This window comes from Mobula birostris, chromosome 4, assembly GCF_030028105.1.
Source record: "Mobula birostris isolate sMobBir1 chromosome 4, sMobBir1.hap1, whole genome shotgun sequence".
In the NCBI taxonomy this organism is placed as follows: domain Eukaryota; kingdom Metazoa; phylum Chordata; class Chondrichthyes; order Myliobatiformes; family Myliobatidae; genus Mobula; species Mobula birostris.
The window spans coordinates 62,199,058-62,225,568 of NC_092373.1; the positions used below are offsets into that span (position 1 = coordinate 62,199,058).

A 26,511-nucleotide genomic window follows, 5' to 3' on the forward strand; every position below is an offset into this window, starting at 1 on the left:
TCTTCAGAACACGAGGGTGCATTCCATCTGGTCCAGGAGATTTATCGACCTTTAGCCTATTCAGCTTCCTGAGTAATTGTGTCGTAATTGTGACTGCGCACACTTCTCTTCCTTGCCACCCTTGAGTATCCGGTATCCTGCTGTCTTCCTCAGTGAAGACTGATGCAAAATACTTGTTCAGTTCCTCTGCCATCTCCTCATCTCCCATTACAATTTCTCCAGTATCATTTTCTATCGGTCCTATATCTACTCTCACCTGTCTTTTACCCTTTATATACTTGAAAAAGCTATTAGTATCCTCTTTGATATTATTTGCTAGTTTCCTTTCATTGTTAATCTTTTCTCTCTTAATGACCTTCTTGGTTTCCTTTTGTAAGGTTTTAAAAACTTCCCAATCCTCTGTCTTCCCACTAATTTTTGCTTCCTTGTATGCCCTCTCCTTTGCTTTAACTTTGGCTTTGACTTCTCTTGTCAACCACGGTTGCATCCTTTTTCCACTCGAAAATTTCTTCTTTTTTGGAATATACCTGTCTTGCACCTTCCTCACTTCTCGCATAAACTCCAGCCACTGCTGCTCTACCGTCTTTCCCGCCAGTGTCCCTTTCCAGTCAACTTTGGCCAGTTCCTCTCTCATGCCACTGTAATTTCCTTTACTCCACTGAAACACCGACACATCAGATTTTGGCTTCTCTTTTTCTAATTTCACAGTGAACTCAATCATGTTATGATCACTGCCTCCTAAGGGTTCCTTCACTTCAATCTCTCCAATTACCTCCGGTTCATTACACAATACTCAATCCAGTACAGCCGATCCCCTAGTGGGCTCAACAACAAGCTGTTCTGAAAAGCCATCTCGCAGACATTCTACAAATTCTCTCTCTTGAGATCCAGTGCCAACCTGATTTTTCCAATCTACTCGCATGTTAAAGTCCCCCACAAACATCATAACACTGTCCTTCTGACAAGCCTTTTCTATTTCCAGTTGTAATTTGTAGTCCACATCCCTGCAGCTGTTTGGAGGCCTATAAATAACTGCCATCAGGGTCCTTTTACCCCTGCTATTCCTTAGCTCAACCCATAAAGATTCTGCACCTTCCGATCCTATATCACCTCTTTCTAATGATTTAATATCATTTCTTACCAATATAGCCACGCCTCTCCCTCTGCCTACCTTCCTATCCTTCCGATACACCGTGTATCCTTGGACGTTCAGCTCCCAGAGACGTGCATCCTTTAGCCAGGTCTCAGTGATGGTCACAATATCATACCTGCCAATCTGTAGCTGTACAACAAGATCATCCACCTTATTCCTTATGCTGCGTGCATTTAAGTACAACACCTTAAGACCAGTATGCGATACTTTTTGCTTTGATTTCACTGCAACTTTATTGCACTGCAACTCATCCCAATGGCTACACATTTGCCCCATCACCTGCCTGCCTTTCCTGACATCTTTACTGCTCACTATCTTAGATTTATTTCTGTTTTCCCCTTCCTCCACTCTATCATTCCGGTTCCCATCCCCCTGCCAAATTAGTTTAAACCCTCCCTAACAGCTCTATTAAACTTTCCCGCCAGGATATTGGTCCCCTTCGGGTTCAGGTGTAACCCGTCCTTTTTGAACAGGTCATACTTTCCCCAGAAGAGATCCCAATTATCCAAGAATCTGAAGCCCTGCCCCCTACACCAGTCTCTCAGCCAGGCATTCATCTGCCTGATCCGACAGGTAGCAATCCCGAGATTACTACCCTGGAGGTCCTGCTTCTCAGCTTCCTTCCTAACTCCTGGAAATCTCTCTTCAGGACCTCCTCCTTTGTCCTATCTATGTCATTGGTACATTTAAGAATGTATTATTGGGTGGTTAACATACGTTATGCGTGTTCTTGGTTATACTGGACCGATAAAAATGAACAACCACCATGGGTTAATCTGGAATTGAAAGCTGTGAAACTATTTTACTTAACTTCGTTATTAGGGGCTTCTTTACCTGTACAACTAGCCAAAATTTCTATTCTAAATATATACCCTATGATTAAGCAGTCATTACGAATTCGGTATCAGTTTCGTAAGTTTTTTAATCTTAAAAAATTTAACCTTCTTAGTTTAATTTATCGAAACTATTTATTTAAACCTTCACTTAGTGATCCTACCTTTTCTCTTTGGAGGAATAAAGGAATTTATTCCTTTATGGATCTGTTTCAAGAAGGCCGATTGATGTCCTTTGAGAAATTAGTAACTAAATTTTCTCTCTCATACTCAGACTTCTTGCAGTATCTTCAAGTCAGACGTTTCTTAGAAGAATATTTAAGTAATTTTCCATATATACAAGATTTTGACCTGTCAGACATTATTTTAAAAATGAACCCTTTAGTGAAAGGTTTCATTGGGAAAATTTATAATTTACTATTACAACAGGATAATTATCCTTTACTTAAGATTAAGCAAGATTGGGAAAGAGCTTAACGTGACCTTGATAACAGAGCATTGATTGCGAATTTTTAAGTTGGTTAACTCTTCTTTGATTTGTGCCAGTCACTCTCTAATTCAATTTAAAATTGTACATCGTTATTATTTGACAATGGAGAGACTGTCTAAAATATTTCTTAATGTTAATAGTGTGATAGATGTAAAACTGAGCCAGCTACATTGACACATATGTTTTGGTCGTGTTCTATATTGAAACAGTTTTGGAATCTATTTTTTCTACTATTTCTAAAGCTTAAAAATTAATTTACAACCTAATAAATTGACAGTTTTGTTCGGTATAATCATAGTCATACTTTATTGATCCTGGGGGAAATTGGTTTTCGTTACAGTTGCACCATAAATAATTAAATAGTAATAAAATCTTAAATAGTTGAATAGTAATATGTAAATTATGCCAGGAAATAAGTCCAGGACAAGCCTATTGGCTCAGGGTGTCTGACCCTCCAAGGGAGGAGTTGTAAAGTTTGATGGCCACTGGCAGGAATAACTTCCTATGACGCTCTGTGTTGCATCTCGGTGGAATGAGTCTCTGGCTGAATGTACTCCTGTGCCCAACCAGTACATTATGTAGTGGATGGGAGACATTGTCCAAGATGGCATGAAACTTAGACAGCATCCTCTTTTCAGACACCACCATCAGAGAGTCCAGTTCCATCTCCACAACATCACTGGCCTTACGTGTGAGTTTGTTGATTCTGTTGGTGTCTGCTACCCTCAGTCTGCTGCCCCAGCACACAGCAGCAAACATGATAGCACTGGCCACCACAGACTCGTAGAACATCCTCAGCATCATCCGGCAGATGTTAAAAGACCTCAGTCTCCTCAGGATCCCTCAATATATTCACAGTGTTTCCATATCAGACCAATATGTAATTGCATTTGTCACACCATTGGCCAGAAGGGCTATTGTATTAAAGTGGAAAGATGCTTCTGCTCCCACTTTGATAAAATGGTTTTCCCAGATGATGTTATGTCTTAGTTCGGAGAAAATCAGAAGTTGAACTTTTGATCCTCGATTTGACTTTGAGAAAAGGTGAGGCTCTTTTGCCCGCTACTATCATTTGATTTGAGTTAATTAAGATGGTCCCCTTCTGATTCTTGGGTAAATGGATTTGGTTGGCAGATTGATGTCTTTCTTTTATGGAAGCTTGTATGGCGTATAGCTCCGGGTCTGTGCTCCAAATGGGTTTTTTTTCCTTGTTTTTTTTGGTTAGGATTTTTTCAGTTTTAGTTAGTAGGGGGTTTTTTTCCTTTCTTTTTTTCCAAAAAAAGGCTTTAACGTTTTGTTTTTTCTTATTATTGATATATTGTTTAACTTGGTTGATAGTTTACTCTTATTGTACATATTGATATGTTGACTTGATTACTTCAATGCATTTTTTTGTTGCTGATTTTCAATTAATAAAAAGAATTTTTAAAAAAGTAAGTTAATACTAATTAGGATAATGGGGGGGGGGGGGAGTTTACTTCTGTTCTTTTTTTTTTACTTCTGGTGTGCTTCTGTATATAGTGTTCCTGCCATGCCATACGAGTTGTAAAAGCCTCTGTATATACATATTGGTTTTGATGTTCGAGATAAAGTTGTTTCTTTGGGCATGAAGTTGTCGAGTGTGCCTATTTCAAAGTAAAAGTTACCACACAATTATTTTCTGTTAAGAGCTCAAAAGTCTCCAACTGCAACTAACTTCTCAGTAACATTAACATCTCCCTAAATTACTTACCAAATCACTGCTTTTTATTTGTACCTTCCCTTCTCAAACTCTGCTGGAGCCAAGTGCAATCTTAATCGAGAGAACTGCTTACTGTACTTTGTTATAAGAAGGCTTTAACTTTTTTTCTAAATGTCGTCCCTAGAAACTACAAAATCAAAATGGACATTGCACAGTACATTTTCATCTATCAGACCCAAACTGTTAACACTGGATTGTTAAAAAGAAAATAATGTAAGACACCAATCTGAAATAACAGGCTGCAAGCTGGTGCTGATTTAAAAAATACCTTTCAGAATCAGTTTCAATATCACCGGCATATTGTCGAGAGTTCAGAGGAGGTTCACGAGATAATTCTGGGAATGAAGAGGTTAACATATGAGGAGTATTTGGCAGCTTTGGGTCTGTCCTCACTGGAATTTAGAAGAATGCTGGGGGAGCCCATTGAAACCTAACAAATGTTGAAAGGACTAAATAGGGTGGATATGGAGAAGACGTTTCCTATGCTGGGGGTATCCAGAACTAGAGGGCACAGCCTCAAAATTGAGGGGCAACCCTTTAGAACAGAGGTAAGGAGGAATATTTTTAGCTAGAGAGTAGTAAATCTGTGGAATGCTCTGCTACAGATTGTGGTGGAGGCCAAGTCTGTGCGTATATTTAAGGCAGAAGTTGATCGTTTCCTGATCGGTCAGGGCATCAAAGGATATGGTGAGAAGGCAGGTGTATGGGGTTAAGTGGGAGCAGGGATCAGACATGATCGAATGGCAGAGCAGACTAGATGGGCTGAATGGCCTAATTCTGCTCCTATGTCTTATGGTCTATGCCATGAAATTTGCAGCAGCAGTAAAATGCCAAACTGTATAGAGGATGAAGAAGGAAAACTGAATTACAGTAAATATATATGTATATTAAGTGCAAAAACAGAAAATTTAAAAAAAAAGTAGTGTGGTAGTGTTCACGGGTTCAAAGTCCTTTTGAAATCAGATGGCAGAGGGAAGAAGCAGTTCCTGAATCGCTGAGTGTGTGCCTCCTTCCTGCTGGTAACAGTGAGAAGAGGGCACGTCCTGGGTGGTGGGGGTCGTTGATGATGGAAGCTGCCTTTCTGAGTCTTCTCAGACTTTTTAAGACTGGGTCTGCTGTGGATTTGTTTGTTTTCCATAAAGCTGTTGATTTTGATACAAAAGAGAGGAAACTATAGCAAAAGCGTTAACATTTATTGGTTCCATATCAAAATTTTTAAATCCCTGTGGCAGTGAAATGGTACTTTTTTTGTCTAACACCCCAGGAATATTGCAGATAAGCCATCTGGAGCATACTGAACCCTGATATTGACCTGTTAAAAGTGTCATCAAATGTGAAGTGGTGGCATTTTCATTGACGATCTTCAAATTTATGATTCACGATATACGCACTTCTAGTGCACGTGCGCTGGTCGTGCATGCAGCCTGTTACGGTTGCTCCGTAGTTTCTTACTTTTAAACTTTTTAACTTAGTTATTTGTTGTATTTTTTTTCTCACGGTAACACGTTGAAGCTGCACCCTCTCTAACATGCTGGTGGAGAGAGTTTTACTTGTTTTTTAAGCGCTGGAAATAGTTACGTTCCGACACGTCTCGTTAGCGGGGCAGCAGGATGGCCGCATTGTGTATTCCAGGGACCAATTGATTATGCTCATGCCCGCCGGTTTAGCGAACAGAGCCCTGGACATACCGGCTGAAATCTGGAGGAAAACACACAGAGGATGCAGAGGGGAATCAAAAAGGCAAGGGAAGAGGACCGGGTCGAGACAACAGAGGCTTATGGAGAAGAGAAGTTATAAGCTGTGTCTCCCCTCTCTCATCATGTAAAATGTGAGAGCACTGGGGAATAAAATGGACAAACTGACGGCGCTTGTCAGGAGTCAGAGAACATTTCGGGAGAGCAGTGTCATGTGCTTTACTGAGACGTGGCTGCACGAGGACATACCCGATCAAAGCGTTTCCAGAGAGGGCTTCCAGACCGTTCGAGCTGACCAGAATTGCACTGAGAGCGGTAAGCATAAAGGAGGGGGGGCTGGTAGTTCTGGTAAACAACAGATGGTGCAATCCTGGGCATATTACGATCAAGGAATGTGTTTGTAGCCCGGATATTGAACTTTTTGCTGTTGGGCTCCAGCCATATTATTTGCTAAGGGAAATCTTGCATGCAATTGTGGTTGTTGTGTACATCCCTCCCTCTGCCAACCCGACATCGGCGTGTAACATCACTTACACCATCATAGCCAGATTACAAACCCAGCACCCGAGTGCCCTCATTACCATCTCGGGTGACTTCAACCATGTTACCGTGGCTAGAACACTGCCCAACTTCACGCAGTGTGTGAGCTGTACAACCAGAGGGGAGAGGACTCTGGATTTGATGTACGCTAACATTAAGGATGCATACAGCTCCTCTCCCCTCCCCCCACTGGGAAGGTCCGATCACAACCTGGTGCATCTAAAACCCTGCTACGTGCCCCTGGTGAAGAGTAAACCAGCAACTTTTTTAAAAAAAACAATTTCCCCCGGGATCAATAAAGTATGACTATGACTACACCGAGGCTGTCATTTTATGCATTACACACTGATGATTATTTGGCCATCGAAAGAGGATTCAAATAGCTACAACAGACTGAAGTGGCCATGTGATGACTTAATACAAATACATGCAGTGGCCACTTTATTAGGCAACTCCTGTAGCTAACAAAGTGACCGCCGAATGCTTGCTTGTGGTCTTCTGCTGTTGTAGCCCACCCACTTCAAGGGTCAACATGGTGAGCATTCAGAGATGGTCTTCTACACACCAGTGGCTATTTCAGTTACTGTCGCCTTCCTGTCAGATTGAAACAGTCTGGCCATTCTCCACTGACCCCTTCCATTAACGAGCATTTTCGCCCACAGAACTACCGCTTACTGGATGTTTCTTTTGTTTCTCACACCATTATCTCTAAACTCTAGGGACAGTCACATGTGAAAACCCGAAAAGATCAGCAGTTTCGGTAATACTCAAACCACACCACCTGGCACCAAGAATCACTTGGATCACATTTCTTCCCCATTTTTATGTTTAGTCTGAACAACAAATGAATCACTTGACCATGTCTGCAGGCTTTTGTGCACTGAGTTGCTTCCACATGATTGGCTGATTAGATATTTGACCTAACAAGATGTACAGGTGTATCTAATAAATTGGCCACTGATTGTAGGATCTACAGTTCCATATAAATTTAATTATTAGAAAGGCTGAAAAGAGACAAAGACTTCCTGGTGTGAGGGGAAATATACGCTTCCTCTGATTTTTCTTTCTGAGACAAGGAGTATTAATGCATAGGTACCCAATTATCTCCTGATTTGTAACAGCTAATACTATAATAACTTCACATACAAGTACTGTAACTATTACTGAAGCTTGATATATTAACTTTGGACAGGGATTTCAAACCCAATATACTTTCACCATTCTTAAAAATATTACACTCACAGTATAATAAATTCACTCAGGAAAAAAATAGCAAAATTAAGGTCACATTTCTCAGAGATAATCGTATAAATCTATTATTAAGCTATAAAGAAAAAGGCACGTTCAATCCACCATATAAATGGCTGTGCAATCATCACAATGACTTCTTTTCCCAGTGCTGTGTCTGAAGAATCCTCTCTTTCATTTGCACAGTACTGCTAGCTAGTATCAACCAAAGACATTGGACTGATTTTCACATTAATGCTGATGACACTCAACTCCCTATAGCATTCCTGCTGTCAGACTGCTTCTGAATGAATCATAATTACTTTCAGCTAAACAAGAGCAAGTCTAAACTACTAGCCCTCGCCAGCTGCTCAATTGGACCAGACTTGTCTATTTTCAGAAGATGAGCCATCACTGAAACAGGCGATTTCATCCAGTTGTCTATATAAGCATCAAGTACCTAATGTTACTAATTCCACTGACTTGCAGTTGGTTGTTGGCCCTCTACACATTAGCTTGGCTAGGTAATTCTCTTAAGTATTGTGAGATTACCTGTCATCTCCACTATGGGAAATATGACTGCCTTGACCAATTACCACAATCCAAAGTCTTGCACTCTGTCACACTTCAACAATACCCCTTCACAATTCCATATCCTGCACCTTCACAACCCTTGGACTTAAAAGTACCCTAGCAAATGTGGTAGTATTCAAAAGATACAAACACCCTGTGCATTTGGTCCAAAGCTCATTCCCTCTCATTCTCTCAATGTCTACAAACTTCATTATCCTAAGGTATGTGAGTGGCAGGGGGCAGTGGCAAGGGTGTGTCAGAGATCAAAAGAGCAGATGCTTAAGATCCACGCAGATACACACACAGAGCCAACCTTAATGTCTCTATCACCTAGGGGTGCGTCAAAGGTAATAAATAATCAAAGATAAGCTGCTCTGTATATATTATAAGTTGGACACAACTTTCATTTAATAGACCTTTTTGGCATGGCCTTATTGACAAGCAAAGCCAGAATTGCATTAATATACAGGCACCAACTTAACCAATTACACTCAAAGTTTGGTGAACCATGTACAAAAGCTTATAATTACTCATTGGCACTTAATCATTTGCTTTGAAGGATATGTGTCTTATTATTGTTTTAACAACATAACTCATTAAAAACTTCAAAGAATAGTGCTAACATTCAAAATACATGGTAATTTTAGTCCATTTGCAAACCACAGGTAATTTATTTCTGTCCAGGTTGTCGGAATTACCTTACCTTCAAAGAAAACAAATTGCTAAAGACATATTATTCCCAATTCTGTAAAGGAATCTTCTATTACATCCTGTATTCCATTATGGATTACAAGAAAATATCATTAGAGGAGGCAATTTAGTAATAAATCTGAGGCTTCTCTATCTCGACTCCTCACAATTTTGGTATTCCCATAATCTGTGCCAGAACATCTCATTTCTGAAAGATACAATTAGAAACTAGTACATTCTCCTTTCCATGATTCATTCGTCTTGCAATCAAGCCCCATTGCACAACTTTCTATCATAATCTATAGCTACCTATCTTATCTCAATGTGCAACATCCGACTTCTCTTCATTTGTTGTTTCTCCAATATTGAGACTCTGGAAACCCATACTCAAAATCATCTATTTATCGCTTCTTGGTTTACCTCATCCTATAAAATGTTTTACAACCTTTCAGTTGTTCTTCTGTTACAATGAGAACACTTCCTTGTGCAAATTGTGGGTTTCAGCCTTTCAACGAGACAAGACCAGAATCCTAAATAATGTAACTCTGAATGCAGATTCTTGTCAGAATGCAATTTGGTCCAAAATAAAATCTCTTTCTCTCAGGCCATATGTGCTGCCTGATATTTTTAGGATTTCCTGCTCTTCAGATATCTAACATGCATAACACCTTAGTTTTGAATCACTAAGAGGTTAACTTTGTTTTAACACACACAAAATGCTGGAGGGACTCAGCTTTGAATGTATTTTAACATCTTCAACGGCCAACTATTTTTGAACAGTGGTTGAAAATCAGTTGCACGGCTTCATAGCTTTTTCAGTGAAATAGCTGAGCTTAAAAGGGAATGAAGGAAACAAAACTTGTTAAGTTTTAAAGGGAGTGTGTGAAACACGATCTGATGAATTTAAAGGGAATATATGTAAAGGGGTCCTGTTGAGTAAAAGGTGGGTGAGAATGGGTGCGGATGAGCTTAAGCAGAACCAGGTGAACCAGTTACTAAATCACTGGGACTTCTGAACAAGGTGATGGAGGATTATTAGTGGGTTACTATGTTACAAAATACTTTACTGGACATCCTCGCAGCTCTTGGTTTAGTGGTGAGATAAATATTGATTAAGGGCCCTCCAAGAAATGCATCACTAAATCAATGGGATATGGATGATTTAAAAGGAACACCTCCAAGGATTTTGCAGGTCTATACCTTTGTTTCCAATACTCACCGTGAAGACAAACTCGGTTTACCACTCTTGCTACAGCTAGTGTAAATCCCTGGGCCATCATCAAAGAAACTCCCGAGTGCCAACTTCTGTCGGATCGATTCCCTCTCATTTTTTTGGGCCTGCAAATGAAGCAGAAAGAAATTTCAGGCACAATAACTGTTTTTGTGGCTACCAGCATCATTATTGAGGGTAATACAGAAAATGTCATCAACATAGAATCTTGAGTCCATTTCCCGTTGACTCCAAATGTTTGTAGCAGGTAATATTTCATAAACTTCTGTCTTTTACTAATTCTTTTCCATTGTTTGCAACTTTTGCCCAGGCACTGCACTAACAGTATCCATACAAGGAGATAATCTCCCCCACTTGTCCCCACATCTGTACCCGAATTGTGGATTGGTTTCAGTAATTAATTCTTGGAAAATATATTTTAATGGTTCTGATTTTGATTCAGAAACAGGTTGAACCCCTCACATATCTCACTTGAGACATGCTGCTTTGCCACTGTAGTGCAACACTGAAGAACTGTTAGCAAAACAAAAAGTATCAAATCCCAATATCTGAATATGTTTCTCAGCTTTGATGCTAAACAGCACCTTAGCTATTACTACATAACCATATACCAGTCCTTTCTTGATCAGTCAGTTACCGAGAAATGTTTATAAACAAGAGGATATCTGCAGATGCTGGAAATCCAAGCAACACACACAACATGCTGGAGGAACTCAGCAGGCCAGGCAGCACCTATGGAAAAGAGTACAGTTGACGTTTCGGGCAGAGACCCTTCATTATTTTGGTTATAGTGTCCAGTGAAAGAATGCCAGGAAGAATTGTGCAAAGGCACTCAATGCCAGATAATAGATTTGATACAATTTTTAGTTATTTTCCTGTCAATACTGAACTGAATAAAATTATGTGGGATCAAACTCTCTAGGGAATTTGCCTGTCAGTTTTACAGCATCCAAGAAGTCAATACAGCAAAGATAGTGGCTCCCTACCCCACGCCCCCCCCCCCCGTAGTCCTAGAGGACATCAGCACTATTTAGCCATTTATCTAGCATTAGAAATTGTTATTTGTGACATGGGCTTCTGAGGTTGCCATGAGATGTCCCTTTGAAAAATAAAGTTGCATAGTTTGCAGCATCCCATTACAGTCTGAGATCTCACTGAAAATGACAGAAATTCCCAGACAAATTCTGATACCTACATCATACTCTTCCCTTGTAGTAGTGACACTGGTGACCCTTTCTACAGCACTGTTTTATTAGCACACTGGCAAAGTACTGCAATACCAAAACTGTTGAGAATGGTAATTAACTTCAGGAAGCCATCTAGAGAACTACCCTTCTGGTTAAAAGGAGGACCAATTGTATGGAATGTGCTTTACAGGTGAGGCATATAAATGAACTGACAGGAACAATGATAAACTCCCCTCATTGTGCACTTGATGCCCCTGACAGCACAATCCTTGGAAAATCAGACCACTCAGTAATATTGTACTTTTCTGTCAGGTTTGCATCATGAGAAAGCTCATGAATTAGCAAAGCATATCAAAATTGGAAAGGTACAATACGGTGCAAAAGTCGGTGTTAAAGAGCCTTGGAGAAGTGCCGGGGGGTGGGGGTGGGGGTGGTGGGTGGCTCTGGTGTAGAAACACACAGCCCTGAGACACCAGGCAAGATTATTTCATTCTAAATGATTGGTTTATTGATCAATATTGAATGTGCTTCCCACTGCTTCCCCTCTCCCTTCCGTTTTCCCAACCATGACTCCCCTCTCCCTGCCCCCTTCCCACTCTCAGTCTACAATAGAGACCCATATCAGGATCAGGTATATCATTCACATATGCCATGAAATATGCTTAATTTGGCGGCAGCAGTACAGTGTAATAAAAAAAACAGTACTGTGCAAAAATCTTGGGGGGGGGGGGAGAGGTGTGTGTGTCTGTGTCTTATTGCATACTGCTGTGTGTTGTTGTTGCCTGGACATGTGTACTGCTGTTGTGTCGAGGCGGTGCACTGTCCAATAAATGGAGTGATTGTCTTGGACAATTCTCTGGTAATCACAAGACCCTGTTGGACATTGGTAAGATAGAATACTACAAGTTGGCTTCACTGGTTCAATGGTGAGACCAGTGGTGGGGGAGCTGCGTTGCTTCAGTCGTTGCACATTGGATTGCCTGTCGCAGCTGTCCAGGGGAGGAGACATGGAGACTGTGTGGGAGAGCAGAGGCCTCTATGGGTGTGCTGGACTCCACTCCGGGTTGGGAGCTGGCCCTTCCTATCAGTGCTGCCCTCTGGTGTTCACTCAGTGGAAAAACAAGCAGACCAGGAAAAAATCCCGTGCACCATCAATCTACAGGACATGCCACTCAGGGACTTCCGCTACGTGTTTGCGTATGCTTATCTGCTATCATAACCATATGTGCTATGTGCTGTGGTAATGTGTTTTGCACCTCGGTCCCAGAAGAACACCGTTTCATTTGGCCACATTCATGCATGGTTGAATGATAATTAAACTTGAACATGAATTTATTTACAAATATTGCAGTGTTTGGTTGAATTCTATGCCATTGAAGTTTATGGTAATATGAGCATTGGCAGCACACTGTACGCAACAGAACTGGTATGTAGGCACTAACAGGTTGCTGCTGTTACGTGATGGGCTTTGGTAGGTGAAATACAGCAAGGCAGAGATCAAGGCAAGAGGATATACCAGTTTGAAGAGCTTCTGGGAATCACCCTTTCCGATGCTGTTTGAGAAGCAGCAACAAGATACAATGACTATCACCTCCTTTCAACTACTTGGTGTCTTGGTGGAAACCTTGCTCACTGGTTTTAAATTTATAACAGTTCTAGAAATTTAAGGCACATAACCTCAAATGGTGAGTCTGTCCCCAAAGAGCAAAGCAGTGATTATCCCAAGCAAATGATAAAAATTGGCGTTGTACACTTGCTGATAATGCTCCAGTTTAGACCCTCTTGCCGACAGGGTTATAAAATTAACCCAAAGATTGTTCTTTAATTTTACCTCCAAATAAACCCATCAAGTTGACAAGTTTTCTTGCCCACTGTATGACTCAGTAACTATTGAATTTAAATATAATGGGAAAAACAGAAAATTATCACTGGTTTAATCATTGAGCTTCAGCAAGTGGAAAGAACTCATGAGATAAGCATTTGTCAACTTTTTTTTACTGAGGATGTCATGTTAATGGGGGACAGGGCCTCACCCTCAATGTCTGCAAAACAAAAGGTTCCCTACTAATGCATCCCCACTTAAAAGCATCCTTCAACAATAAAAACTCCTGGAAAATGTAAACTTTGTGCAATATCTTAAGAGCCACCTCTGAGCAAAGGCAGATATTAGAGATAAAATTCAACATAACTTCAGTGTGACAGGTCACTTGACTCCTGAAGATCAAGACCTCAAAACTGACAAAATGTTTATGCATTGATTGGCTGCAATGATTCCTGCTGTCTTGTCTGTTTCAAAGCAATGGTCAGATAGCACCTGTCCCTGTCAAAATCTTCAAATACACTGGCAGAAGAAACTTGGTGACCTCTTTTGAGGCAGCAAACTTCCCCAACACTGAGCCCCTAATTACTGGCAGCTGATTCCAAAATGAAAAAAGGAAGTTGCCTTTTAAACTCACAAGAGAGCATAGGCCATCAACTTTTTGCTGTTGATGTTTCTGCAGCAGGAAATTTTTTTTAAAAAAGAGGTCGAGTTGCCAGCTCGACGCTCAACCCAGCGCAGATGGAAAGCGTGCCAGGGGAGTCGGCTGGGTTTGAATGCGGGAGCCTTCACTCCGAAGTCCGGCGCTGATGCCACTACACCACCAGCCACCTCAGCTGATTCCAGTGGTAGGTTAAATCATTTACAGGTCTGATACACAAGTGTTCCAAAACAGACACTCCACTAGGAGTTAACCCACAGTTAAGAGGTATCAGTTAGTCTTGCGAGACCATGGATCTGGACCTGGAAAGTCTTCACTCTCCATGGCGCAGGCCTGGTCAAGGTTGTATGGAAGACCAGCAGTTGCCCATGCTGCAAGTCTCCCCTCTCCACGACACCAATGTTGTCCAATGGGAAGGGCATTAGGACCCATACAGCTTGGCACCAATATCGTCACAGAGCAATGTGTGATTAAGTGCCTTGCTCAAGGACACAACACGCTGCTTCGGCTGGGGCTCGAACTCACGACCTTCAGATCACTAGTCGAATGCCTTAACCACTTGATCACATGCCCACTAACCCACAGTACGATGGTACTAAGTGAAGACAGGAACAAATGCAAAGATGTCCTTAAATCCCTGAAAAAGGGTAAATTACCCAATGGTTTGATGGAAGTTTTAAAACATGACTGCTAAAAACAGTGAGTGGTCTTTTGCAATGGAATCACAAGTGCTGTGACCACACAGAAGCCCAGCAATAAATGGTGAAAGGAGAGTACCAACTTCAAAGGCCGTCCCCGTCAAGACCCTCCTGCCCCATCTGTCTTAGAGTCTTCAGGTCATGGAAGGAAGCTCACCTTGGGGGCTCTGAAATGAACCAGTGCTGATGTCACACATTATACCAATTTCATGACTGTAGAAAACTGGCTGGGCCACAAAATAGATAAGAATCCTATAACCCGATTCTTTATCATGTGCCTTCTTTGCCCGATTGCCACCCCAATCATCTTCAGAAGAATCAGAATCAGGTTTATTATCATTGGCATGGGTCGTGAAATTTCATCTTGTTTTAATCAAATGCCAGCATTTTTTTTTAAACATATGAGAAGCAAGCTAGTGACAGACCTGGTTATCAAATTTTAATTACTATCCTTGGAAATGTCAATATGCAATTGATGACCTATGATTTAATCAGGAACTACAGCTGAGCAATTGGCTGCCAATCCATAAATGGCAAATCATTCCACATCCTTTAACTTGGAAATTCCATACAGCTGGGAACAAATCTTAAAGTTAACATGACATTAAGAAAACGTTCCACTGCCTTTTTCAAACAAATAATCCACCTTTAACTATATCTTTAATCCATCTTTAGTATTTTCCAGCACTAAAATTTCAAGAGATATTAAATTACAATTGTAGCAGGCAGGGGTAGCAGATCCAAGAGGGTTGAATCAAATGCTAAAATATAGGTTTGTTAATAAGGTGCTAAGGAATCTTAGATCGGCTACAAACTACAAAATTCATAGCTTGATGATTAAACAGGAAGAGTTAATGATTGAATACTCCAGCTTCAGCAAGAAAATTTAAACCCATGAGCACACAGAATCATAAAGCAACACCACACCAATACAGGCCCTTCAGCTCAATGGCTCCCTGATGGCCACAGTGCCCAACCAATTTCCTGTGTTTAGCCTATATCCCTCAAAATTTCACCCCTCCATATACCTATCCCAGTGCTTAAAAATGGTACTATTCTACCTGCCTCAACCACTTCCTCAGGCAGCTCATTCTATATCTTCACCATCCCGAGGTGGAAAAGATAGCCCTCAGGTACTTTAAATCTTCCCCCTCTCACCCTACATCTATTCCCCCTATTTAGGGCCCTCTTACATGTTGGGGAGGGGGACTGTTACTGGCCACCTTATCTATGCCTCGCATAATTTTTAAACATGTCTATAAGTCACCCCGATTCCCTTACTTGCCAAGAAATAAAGGCCAAGCCTGGTCAACCTCTCTCCATTACTCAGACCATCTAGTCCTGGGAACACCATTGCAAATCATTCCTGCACTTTTTCCAGCTTAACCACGTCTTTCCGATATAAGCACAACCAAAATTATGCACAATACTCCAAGTGCGAGCCTCATCAAGGATTTCAACATAATGTACTAACTCCTATATCAATGCCCTAAATGATTGAAAACACCAATAATCGAAAAGTTATCTGCCTGTTGCAAAACTTTCATCATTTCACCGCCAAACTGCAATGCAGGCTAATGAAGGAAAGCATTCTATTTAGGACAGGCAAGCATTGAACAAGTACCTAATCATGTAAGCATTGTTTCACTGTAAATCAGTATTAATTTTGGTTACTAGTAGCAAAGGATGGAGGTCTCGCTTTGCCTAATTTAAGAATGTATTACTGGGCTGTTAATGTGCGATACATGTCCTTTTGGTTATATTGGGTTGATAAGAAGGATCGGCCTAGCTGGGTAGATTTGGAATTGAAAGCTGTGAAACAGTTTTACTGTATTTAACTTCGTTATTGGGAGCTGCTTTGCCTATACAATTAGCTAAAGTTGTTAATTTAAACTTATACCCTGTGATTAAGCATTCTTTACAAACTTGGCTTCAGTTCCACAATTTTTTTAATCTAAAAAAATTTAAGCTTTGTAGTTTAATTTATCGAAACTACTTTCTTATGCCACCTTTGAGTGATCCAATTTTTTTACTTTGGGAAAATAAAGGTATTAATTCTTTCTTGGATTTATTTAAAGAAGGTAGACTGATGTCCTTTGAACAATTACCAAAGTTCAAGCTTAATATTCTATGATGGTGCACACTGGGAAATAGTTTGTAAGAGATCAAACTGAGACAGACCTTAGTATTTACAATTTTACCAGACTATAATCGCTGGAAATGTCACCTCTATATTAAAATATTATGGACTAATTTAAAGGGAATAACATTTTAATAGGGAGAACATTTTGAAATATTAGCAAATCTTAGTTCAACATAAAAATCAACCAAATTAATGAAATATTAAACTTTGAAATTAGCTTTTGCATCAGAAGTAAATGATGTTTCTTCTTAACAAGAGAAATTCCAAATGATGTAAAAACAGCAGTTTTAAAGACCTCATGTTTATGGTGAAGAATTTAAAATATGTTCCAAACAGAGAGTTCCAAACATGTCCCAGGACAAAGTCCTAATCCTCAGAAATACATCAGATAAATACCATCATAATTAATTAAATAAAAATGTTTACAAATCCTCTGCAATTAACAAACCTCAAACAATTTGGAAGCAACTCCCCCCCCCCCACAACTCTCACCATTAACAATACTAACAAGTATTCAAAATAGATTTCCAGCAAAAGAATTTAAGACCATTCAATTTCTTCTTTAAATAGAATTGCATGAAACATCAGGCTGGAATGCATATTCAAGGTTCAAAGTAAATTTATTATCAAAGTACCCATATGCAACCATATACCACCTTGAGATTCATTTCTTGCAGGCATTTACAAGAAGAGAAATGCAGTAGAATTTTACAAAAACTATACTTGAACAGACTGACAAACAACCAAAGTGCAAAATGAAAAAAACAATACTGAAAACATGGGCAATGAGTCCTTCAAAGGAAGTTTATAGGTTTCAGAATGTGTTCGAAGTACTGGTAATTGAAGTTATTCACATTAATTCAGGAACATGATGGCTGTTGGGTAATAACTTCCTGAATCTGGTGGTTTGGTACCCAAGGCTTCTGTACTTCTTTCCTGAATGTATTGCGAGATGAGGGCACGGCCTGGATAATGGGGGGTCTTTGATGATGGATGCTGCTTTCTTATGGCAGAATTCCATGTAAAGGTGCTCAATGGTGGGGAGGGCTTTGCCTGTGATGCACTGGGCTGTATCTATCACTGCTGTAGCCTTTTCCATTCCTAGACTTCAGTGTTTCCATACCAGGCCATGATGCAACCAGCTAGAATACTCTCCACTGAGCATCTATAGAAGTTTGTCAAAAACTTTGGTGACATGTCGAATCCATGCAAACTTCTACCGACAACTGTAGTAACTGAAAAGATTACACATTCCACAGATCAGAACTGCTCCTGAGCTACTAGTGATGGTGTGAGGGAAAGGGTTCATGAAACCCCCTGGACAAACATAGATTATGGCACAGTATGGGCTCTTCAGCCACAATATTATGCTGGCTTATATAAACCTAACTCAGCGATTAATCTAACACTTCCTTCCTACACAGCCCACTTCTCCAGCTCTCATACATCCATGAGCCTATCAAAGAATCTTTTGAATGTACCTATCGTACCTACTTTCTCTAAGTTGCCAGTTAGCATCAATGAACACCTTATGACCATGTGCCTTGAGCTCACTAACAACCAAATGGCTACAGCTGAGTGCCTGTGCTCCAACCCTAGACTCACCAGATGATGTTAGGAGACCTTCTACACTGACCTAGACTGCATATTATCAGATATTCCCAAGGAAGACAAGGTCATTCTTCCTGGAGACGTCAATGCTAGAGCTGGAAGGGACAGTGGCTCCTGGAAAGGCACAAATAGGAAGGAAGGTGTTGGCAACATCAACTCCAGTGGAGTCCAAGCGTGCTGAACATGACCTGACCACCATCAACACCCTGTTGCGCCAGAGAAATAAGGTGAAAACCGTGGATGCATCCGCGTTCAAAGGCTTGGCATCTTACCGATTGCGCCATTGTTCAGAGGGATTGCAGAGGCATAAAGAATACAAGAGCCATGATCAGTGCTGATGACGGCTGGACAGACCATCGCTCACAAGTGACGATCAAAATCCTGTGGAAGGGTAAAGTGCAAAAGAAGCTGAGCCACCCCAGGTTCAACATCGAGAGCCTAAGAGACACACTAAAGGTACAAGATCTCCAGGCCGCCCTTTCTGAAAGACTCCCAAAGCACGCAATGTCTGGAGGCCGTTTAAGCACATTGGACCACACGAAAGACTACCATCCTTGATGCATAAAACCATCAGTGGAGACAAGACCACTAAGGAGAAAGATTGAAGAAAATAATGAAATAGAAGAGCTAATCAACAACAAAAGGAAAGCTTCCTGTGCCTGGCAGAAGGACATCAACTGCAAGGCAAAAAGAGAAGCCCACTCCAAAGCTAAGGCCATGGTCCAGTGGAAAGTAAAGGAAATGAAGAATCGGTGGTGGACTGAGAGGGCCACAGAAATACACTATCTCACTGACTCTGGTGATATCAGGGGTCTCTATTGCCTCCAGGGCAGTGTATAGCCCAAAACTATCGTGGCCTAAAAGTCCTTCACTCCAAAGATGGGCAAAGGTTGCAAAGTGCACTCCTGGAGGACAGATAAAGCAGTTCAAGGACAATATCAAGACACACTTGAGGAAGTGCCACATCAACTTGAATAGAGGGAGAAATTAGCAGAGGCCAGGAAAAGCTGGAGAAGGACTGTCCGTGAGGGGACTGCACAGCTCAAATACCTCCACCATACAGCTGAGACTAGGTGGCTTCAACCACCACCATTCCAATGGCCTACAACTGCCAACACTGCAATAGGACTTGTGGATCACAGATCGGCCTCTTCAGTCATCTCAAGACCCACAAGTGACCAGATCAACCACCAGGAGAAGAATCATACTTGACCACGAGTGATCGCTGATGATGACATTCACCGCAGTCAGTGCGTTCCAAGTGTCCACCACTCTGTATATAAAACCTACCATTTCCCTAGGCTTTCCTCCACCCACCTTCAAGTTCAGTCTTCCAAACTTCACACTTTTCTGGATTGAACTCCATCTACCACTTCTACACCAAATTTTGTATTTTGTCTATAACCCATTGTAACATACAGAACCTTCTATACTACACCTCCAACCTTCATGTCATCTGCAAACTTATTAACTCACTCATCTGCTTCCCCATCTACAAACCCCATTTCCAGAAAAGTTGGGATATTTTCCAAAATGCAATAAAAACAAAAATCTGTGATATGTTAATTCACGTGAACCTTTATTTAACTGACGAAAGTACGAAGAAAAGATTTTCAATAGTTTTACTGACCAACTTAATTGTATTTTGTAAATATACACAACTTTAGAATTTGATGGCTGCAACACGCTCAACAGAAGTTGGGACAGAGTTAAAATAAGATTGAAAAATGCACAGAATATTCAACTAACACCGATTTGGAAGACTCCACATTAAGCAGGTTAATTGGTAGCAGCTGAGGTATCATGACTAGGTATAAAAGTAGTGGCCATCAAAGGCTCGGGAGTACTTCAGAAAACCATTGTCACTCAACACAGTCTGTCGTGGCATCCAGAGATGCAACTTGAAACTGTATTACGCAAGCAGGAAGCCATACATCAACTCTATGCAGAAACGCCGGAGAGTTCTCTGGGCCCGAGCTCATCTCAGATGGACCGAAAGACTGTGGAACCGTGTGCTGTGATCAGATGAGTCCACATTTCAGCTAGTTTTCGGAAAAAACGGGTGTCGAGTTCTCCGTGTCAAAGATGAAAACGACCATCCAGATTGTTATCAGTGAAAGGTGCGAAAGTCAGCATCTGTGATGGTATGGGAGTGCATCAGTGCCCACGGCGTGGGTGAGTTGCATGTATGTGAAGGTACCATCAACTCTGAGGCGTATATTAGGATTTTAGAGAGACATATGTTGCCACCAAGGCGAGGACTCTTCCCGGGACGTCCAAGCTTATTTCAGCAGGACAATGCCAGACCACATTCTGCACAGGCTACAACAGCGTGGCTTTGTAGGCACAGAGTGCGTGTGCTTGACTGGCCTGCTGCCAGTCCAGATCTATCTCCTATTGAAAATGCATGGAGCATCATAAAGAGGAGAATCAGATAATGGGGACCATGGACAGTTGAACAGCTGAAGTCTTATATCAAGCAAGAATGGACAAAATTTCCAATTGCAAATCTACTACAATTAGTATCCTCAGTTCCAAAACGATTAAGAAGTGTTATTAAAAGGAAAGGTGATGTAACACAATAGTAAACATGCCTCTGTCCCAACTTTTGTTGAGTGTGCTGCAGCCATCAAATTCTAAATTTGTGTATGTTTACAAAATACAATTAAGTTGGTCAGTAAAACTATTGAAAATCTTTTGTCTCACCTGGACAAGCCAGCAAGCACTGTGAGGGTCATGTTTTTTGACTTTTCCAGTGCGTTCAACACCATCCACCCTGCTCTGCTGGGGGAGAAGCTGACAGCGATGCAGGTGGATGCTTTCCTGGTGTCATGGATTCTTGATTACCTGACTGGCTGACCACAGTACATGTGCTTGCAACACTGTGTCCGACAGAGTGATCAGCAGCACTGGGGCTTCACAGGGGACTGTCTTGTCTCCCTTTCTCTTCACCATTTACACCTCAGACTTCAACTACTGCAAAGAGTCTTGCCATCTTCAGAAGTTTTCTGATGACTCTGCCATAGTTGGATGCATCAGCAAGGGAGATGAGGCTGAGTACAGGGCTATGGTAGGAAACTTTGTCACATGGTGTGAGCAGAATTATCTGCAGCTTAATATGAAAAAGACTAAAGAACTGGTGGTAGACCTGAGGAGAGCTACGGTACTGGTGACCCTTGTTTCCATCCAGGGGGGTCAGGGTGGACATAGTGGAGGATTACAAATACCTGGGGATACGAATTGACAATAAACTGGACTGGTCAAAGAACACTGAGGCTGTCTACAAGAAGGGTCAGAGCCGCCTTTATTGCCTGAGAAGACTGAGGTCCTTTAACATCTGCCGGACAATGCTGAGGATGTTCTACGAGTCTGTAGTGGCCAGTGCGATCATGTTTGCTGTTGTGTGCTGGGGCAGCAGGCTGAGGGTAGCAGATACCAACAGAATCAACAAACTCATTCGTAAGGCCAGTGATGTTGTGGGGATGGAACTGGACTCTCTGACGGTGGTGTCTGAAAGAGGATGCTGTCCAAGTTGCATGCCATCTTGGACAATGTCTCCCATCCACTACATAATGTACTGGTTGGGCACAGGAGTACATTCAGCCAGAGACTCATTCCACCGAGATGCAACACAGAGCGTCATAGGAAGTCATTCCTGCCTGTGGCCATCAAACTTTACAACTCCTCCCTTGGAGGGTCAGACACCTTGAGCCAATAGGCTTGTCCTGGACTTATTTCCTGGCATAATTTACATATTACTATTTAATTATTTATGGTGCAACTGTAACGAAAACCAATCTCCCCCAGGATCAATAAAGTATGACTATGACTATTCTTTGTACTTTTGTCAGTTAAATAAAGGTTCACGTGAATTAACACATCACAGATTTTTGTTTTTATTGCATTTTGGAAAATATTCCAACTTTTCTGGAAATGGGGTTTGTAAGTCACTTATAAAAATCATAATGAGCAAGGGTCCCAGAACAGGTCTCTGCAGAACCCCACTTGTCACCAACCTCAGGACAGTCCATCTACTACCACCCTCTGCCTTCTGCAAGCAAACCAATGTAAGACTTAATGGTACATAATTCCTAGGGTTATTCCTATTACATTGAGAAACATAAAACATAGAGATATAGAAAACCTACAGCACAATACAGGCCCTTCGGCCCACAAAGATGTGCTGAACATGTCCTTACCTGAGAAATTACCTAAGGTTACCCATAGCCCTCTATTTTTCTGAGCTCCATATACCTGTCCAGGAGTCTCTTAAAAGACCCTATCGTATCAAACTCCACCACTGTCGCTGGCAGCCCATTCCATGCACTAACACCTCTCATCCTCCGTCGCTCCAAGGAGAAAAGGCCGAGTTCACTCAACCTATTCTCATAAGGCACACTCCCCAAACCAGGCAACATCTTTGTAAATCTCCTCTGCACCCTTTCTATGGCTTCCACATCCTTCCTGTAGTGAGGCGACCAGAACTGAGCATAATACTCCAAGTGGGGTCTGACCAGGGTTCTATATAGCTGCAACATTACCTCTCGGCTCCTAAACTCAATCCCATGATTGATGAAGGCCAATGCACCATATGCCTTCTTAACCACAGAGTCAACCTGCACAGCAGCTTTGAGTGTCCTATGGACTCAGACCACAAGATCCCTCTGATCCTCCACACTGCCGAATCTTACCATTAATAATATATTCTGCCATCATATTTGATCTACCAAAATGAACCACCTCACACTTATCCGGGTTGAACTCCATCTGCCACTTCTCAGCCCAGTTTTGTATCTTATCAACCTCTGACAGCTCTCCACACTATCCACAACACCTCCAACCTTTGTGTCATCAGCAAATTTACTAACCCATCCCTCCGACTTCTTCATCCAGGTCATTTATAAAAATCACGAAGAGTAAGGGTCTCAGAACAGATCCCTGAGGCACACCACTGGCCACCAACCTCCATGCAGAATATGACCTGTCTACAAGCACTCTTTGCCTTCTGTGGGCAAGCCAGTTCTGGATACACAAAACAATGTCCCCTTGGATCCCATGCCTCCTTATTTTCTCAATAAGCCTTGCATGGGGTCCTTCATCAAATGCCTTGCTGAAATCCATATACACTACATCTACTGCTCTTCCTTCATCAATGTGTTTAGTCACATCCTCAAACCACTCAATCAGGCTCGTAAGGCACGAACTGCCTTTCACAAAGCCGTGGTGATTATTCCTAATCATATTAAGCCTCTCCAAAAGTTCATAAATCCTGCCTCTCAGGATCTCCTCCATCAACTTACCAACCACTGAATTAAGACTCACTGGTCTATAATTTCCTGGGCTCTCTCTACTCCCTTTCTTGATTAATGGAACAACATCCGCAACCGTCCAATCCTTCAGAACCTCTCCTATCCTCATTGATGATGCAAAGGTCATCACCAGAGGCTCAGCAATCTCCTCCTTCCCCTACCACAGTAGCCTGGGGTACATCTTGTCCGGTCCCGGTGACTTATCCAACTTGATGCTTTCCAAAAGCTCCAGCACATCCTCTTTCTTAATATCTACATGCTCAAGCTTTTCAGTCCGCTGTTAAGTCATCCCTACAATCGCCAAGATCCTTTTCCGTAGTGAATACTGAAGCAAAGTACTCATTAAGTACCTCTGCTATCTCCTCCAGTTCCGTACACACTTTCCCACTGTCACACTTGATTGGTCCTATTCTTTCACTTCTTATCCTCTTGCTCTTCACATACTTGTAGAATGCCTTGGGGTTTTCCTTAATCCTGTCTGCCAAGGTCTTCTCGTGGCCCCTTCTGGCTTTTCTAATTTCATTCTTAAACTCCTTCCTGCTAGCCTTATAATCTTCCGAGATCTCGATCATTACCTAGCTTTTTGGACCTTTCGTAAGCTCTTCTTTTCTTCTTGACTAGACTTACAACAGCCTTTGTACACCACGGTTGCTATACCTTGCCATCCTTTCCCTGTCTCACTGGAATGTACCTATGCAGAACCCCACACAAATATCCCCTGAACATTTGCCACATTTCTTCCATACATTTCCCTGAGAACATCTGTTCCCAATATATACTTCCAAGTTACTGCCTAATAGCCTCATATTTCCCCTTACTCCAATTAAATGCTTTCCTAACTTGTCTATTCCTATACCTCTCCAATGCTATGGTAAAGGAGATAGAATTGTGATCACTATCTCCAAAGTGCTGTCCCACTGAGAGATCTGACACCTAACCAGGTTCATTTCCCGATACCAGATCAAGTACAGCCTCTCCTCTTCTTTTTTGTAATTTATTTTTTATTGAAGTTCATCATCAAACAAACATTTCAGTAAGATGTATTTCAGAATTTCAGATAATGTACATATATATCATATAATCATACTTGTCACAAATCTCCACACAATATTTATCTGAGGTATACACTTACAGAAAGGAGAGGAAAGAAAGAACAATCAAAAGAAAACTATGTACAAAGTAGGGAGTGATCTTTTTTTTTTACAACATATTCATTGACTTGTGAGAATAAAATCAGGCCTATGAGGTGTCAGTAGTTAAACCATTTTTCCCCAGTATGAATCAAATTGTTCCAACTTATGATTAACACATGCTGTTATCTTCTCCATTTTGTAAATGTCCATTGTAATTTCCATCCATACATTTCCATTTCCATTGGATAACCATTTCCTGGCAAGGGTCTTTTTTACCAGCCACTGGCAGTATATTCATTAAATATTTATCTCTTTTCAACCATGCTTGAGGTATGTACCCAAAATATATGGTCTCACTCTCTAAGTTAGTATATCATTGGGAAAGGAGGAGACGATGACAGTGAGACGCAGCGTGCACAGCCGCTCCGAAATGATAGCGTATTTGTTAAGTAGGTACCATGCACAATCCTGATTTGATGGAGACAGACGTGAGAAGCACGGAGGAACACCTAGAGAAACTTCTGAAATGCCTGCTTCGCTGCTGTTGCTACTGTGCGATTGAGAATCTCTGGAGGGGAAGGCCCCAAATCCTCGGCTTTACCTATTGCCTGTTGCCGGGGTTAAAGCGCTCGGCAGAGATAGTGCTCGGTGCTCGGTGTCGGAGGGCTGGTCAGAGGCTCGAAGTTTTCGGACGGACTCAAGAGTCGGCTGTGGTCGGGTGCTTCCAGGGTGCTGCATCGGCAAGTTTGCCGCGCTGGAAGTACATGGTGGGGAGAGTTTCTCTGCATGAGATGATGGGACTTTCGAGAGACTTTGAGACTTTCTTTTACCGTGCCCATGGTCTGTTCTTTATCAAATACAGTATTGCTTTGCACTGTTGTAACTATATATTATAATTATGTGGTTTTTGTCAGCTTGTTTAGTTTTGGTTTGTCTTGTGTTTCTGTGATATCATTCTGGAGGAACATTGTATCATTTCTTAATGCATGCATTACCAAATGACAATAAAAAAGGACTGCGTGTCCTCATAACCTAATCTAATCTAATTAACTCACTTCTAAATTCTTTATACCACTCTGCTATATATCCATCTGATCCTGGTGACTTACTTAATTTAAGCCTACTAATTGCAGTTTTTAGTTCAGCTTCAGTTATGTCAGCAGTCATCGTTCTTTACAGCCTCTCCTCTTGTAGGCTTACAAGAAACCTTCTTGAATACAGCTAACAAACTCCAACCCATCTAAACTCTCACTCTAGGGACATGCCAATCGATATTTGGGAAATTAAAATCTCCCACCACAATAACCCTCCTATTATTATACCCGTCCAGAATCTGTCTCCCTATCTGCTCCTTGATGTCCCTGTTACTATTGGGTGGTCTATTAAAAAAAAACACTCAGTAGAGTTATTGGCCCCTTCCTATTCCTAACTTCCACCCACAGAGACTCTGTAGACAATCCCTCCATGTCTTCCTCCTTTTCTGTAGCTGTGACACTATCTCTGATCAACAGTGCCACGCCCCCACCTCTCTTGCCTCCCTCCCTGTCCTTTCTGAAACATCTAAAGCCTGGCCCTCTAAGTAACCATTTCTGCCCCTGAGCCATCCAAGTCTCTGTAATGGCCACCACATAATACCTCCAAGTTCTGAGCCACGCTCCAAGCTCATCTGCTTTGTTCACCGTACTCTGCATTAAAATAGATACATCTCAAACCGTCCGTCTGAGCGCGTCCCTTCTCTATCACCTGCCTATCCTGCCTCTCACACTGTTTCCAAGTTT

At 41.5% G+C, this 26,511-nt stretch overlaps 1 protein-coding gene across 9 annotated transcripts in view; it reads right to left on the reverse strand.

Annotated features, from left to right (window-relative positions):
- Positions 1 to 26,511, reverse strand: part of schip1 (schwannomin interacting protein 1) — a 214,553-nt gene that overhangs the window by 85,331 nt on the left and 102,711 nt on the right. For all 9 annotated transcript variants that reach the window (XM_072255439.1, XM_072255436.1, XM_072255440.1 and 6 more), the window contains one exon: positions 10,161 to 10,279. In XM_072255439.1, the coding sequence (XP_072111540.1) occupies positions 10,161 to 10,279 (119 nt within the window). The remainder of the gene's footprint in view (positions 1 to 10,160; positions 10,280 to 26,511) is intronic.